At 63.2% G+C, this 1,948-nt stretch overlaps 1 protein-coding gene across 1 annotated transcript; it reads left to right on the top strand.

Moving 5' to 3' along the window:
• Nucleotides 1–236: 236 nt before the first annotated feature.
• EMIHUDRAFT_78425 (hypothetical protein) lies at nt 237–1,040 on the top strand (the record flags this gene model as incomplete). The annotated part of the gene is made up of 1 exon (XM_005772681.1): nt 237–1,040. One exon carries the CDS (start codon nt 237–239, stop codon nt 1,038–1,040), a length of 804 nt encoding a protein of 267 aa, XP_005772738.1.
• Between the last annotated feature and the right edge of the window lie 908 nt (nt 1,041–1,948).

Below are 1,948 nucleotides of genomic sequence, written 5' to 3'. Positions count from 1 at the left end.
CCGTGCACCGCGCTGCGAGCCTGTCGTGTCCCTTGTCAGGAGCAGGAGAGCCCCACCTGTCCCCCTGATCGTCCTTCCAAAATCCTGCTCGTGCAGGTGGGGACCCTGTCCTCCTCCCCCATCCCTCGTCTGGGTTTGTCTGTTTTCCTTCTTTCTTTCTTTTTCCAGCCATACCCTCCCGGCCGGCAAATTCTCGCCACATGGCCGACTCCCCGCTTATCGGCATCTATCCGACGATGGTCCCCGACTATTATGTCGCCTACGAGAAGTGGGTGGCGCAGGCGGGCGGGCGCACCGTGGTCCTGCCTCGCTTCTTTGCGCACGAGCCGCAGGCACTGGAGCGCCTGTTTGCCTCGCTCAACGGCCTCCTGATCCCGGGAGGCGGCGACTTTGTCGGCAACGGTTCGGTCGACGCGATGGTTGCGCGCGCCACGCGCGCCAACCGCGAGGGCGACTACTTTCCGATCTGGGGTACCTGTCTCGGCTTCGAGTACCTGGTCGACATACTCGGAGGGCCGGGCGCGCTTGTGCCGCGCGCGCCGGGCGACCCGATCGTGCCCGGCTTCGACTCCGAGCTGCTGCCGCGAGCCCTCAACCTGACGGCCGCGGTGCGCGGCTCTCGCATGCTCGGAGGCGCCAGCGACGCGCTGTTGCGCTGGGCCGCGAGGGAGAATGTCACGTACAACATGCACCATCGCGGCGTCGAGCCGGCGTCCTTTGCCTCCAACCCGCGCCTCGACTCGTCCATGAGCCTCCTAGCCTCCTCCACGGACCGCCGAGGCCGCCCCTTTGTGGCGGCCTTTGAGGGCGACAACCTGCCCTTCTATGGCGTCCAGTTCCACCCCGAGAAAATCGAGTTTGTGCCGCCCTCACGTTACGAGCCAAACATCCGGCGCACCCGGAAGGCGGCGGCCTTCTCCGGCCACTTGGGTTCCTTCCTTGTTTCCGAGGCGGCCAAGAGCCTCCACCGAGCTGCAACGGGGACCCCGACCGCCGCCAACCCTTTGGTTTGGCCGTCCCCGTCGGCAGTGTTCACGTGAGATGAGAGGGTGCCACGGCGGAAGGTGAGCGCGTTAGGTCTGTGATGGTCTCCATGTACATTTTCTTGGTAGCGGCCTTTCGATTCGCGCAAACATTTGGGCGCAAAAAAACTTCTCGCGATGTGCGTTAGTTCGCAGACTCAGAGCACCCAGAGAACAGAGTGACTTCTTAACACATTTTTCTCTAGAAGTAGAACGTAGAAGCAGTCCGCCCCACGCGCGACGCGGGGGGGGGGGGGGGGCGCCCATCATGGTGCCCCGCCCCCGACACACCACGCACCAGCGGCCGCGGGCGGGTTCATGGAAGAGAGCCGAAGGGCCTGCGCTCGCTTCGCCCCCCCAGGACGGCACGCACTGCGACACGCCGGAGTATAGGCCTCTTTAACAGTACGCCGATATCGCGCTGCGACGGCTAGAGGGAGCGGGAGGAACCGAGCCGCGAGCGGCGCAACCTGCAGCGGCGAAAACCGACGGTCCGTACGAAGGCTCGGAACATCACCAGTGCTATCGTTTCCTATTCACTCGGTCCCCCAACGGAAGAGGCCTCTCTCCTATTGGAACACTCCAACATCGATTTGCCTTTCGTGCGTCCCTTTTTGAGTCGGAAAGCTATTTTCTTTTGGGATTGGGTCCTCCCTGTGGGCACCCTAGCGCCTAGGCCTAGCGTACGTAGCGGAATGGGCCCCGAGTTTGAAAAAGGGCGACGGACGCTTGCGTCCTAGCCTCCAACAACGCCTCCCCGGCGCAGAGGGGCCCCCGGAGGGATGCACAACCGCTCGGTCCTATTCCCAGCTCGAAGTCGACTTATTTCTTTTCAGAGCGCAGGCGTCCTCTTGCTTGCTCTTTGCTGCTCACATGCTGCCCATCTCGATCCAGTACTGCGGCGGATGAGGCTCGTTCAAGAAGTC

The sequence above is a fragment of the Emiliania huxleyi genome (genome assembly GCF_000372725.1).
Source record: "Emiliania huxleyi CCMP1516 unplaced genomic scaffold EMIHUscaffold_3528, whole genome shotgun sequence".
NCBI lineage: Eukaryota > Haptophyta > Isochrysidales > Noelaerhabdaceae > Emiliania > Emiliania huxleyi.
The sequence above is the reverse complement of the archived record's forward strand: the minus strand, read 5'-3'. Positions and strand labels throughout refer to the sequence as shown.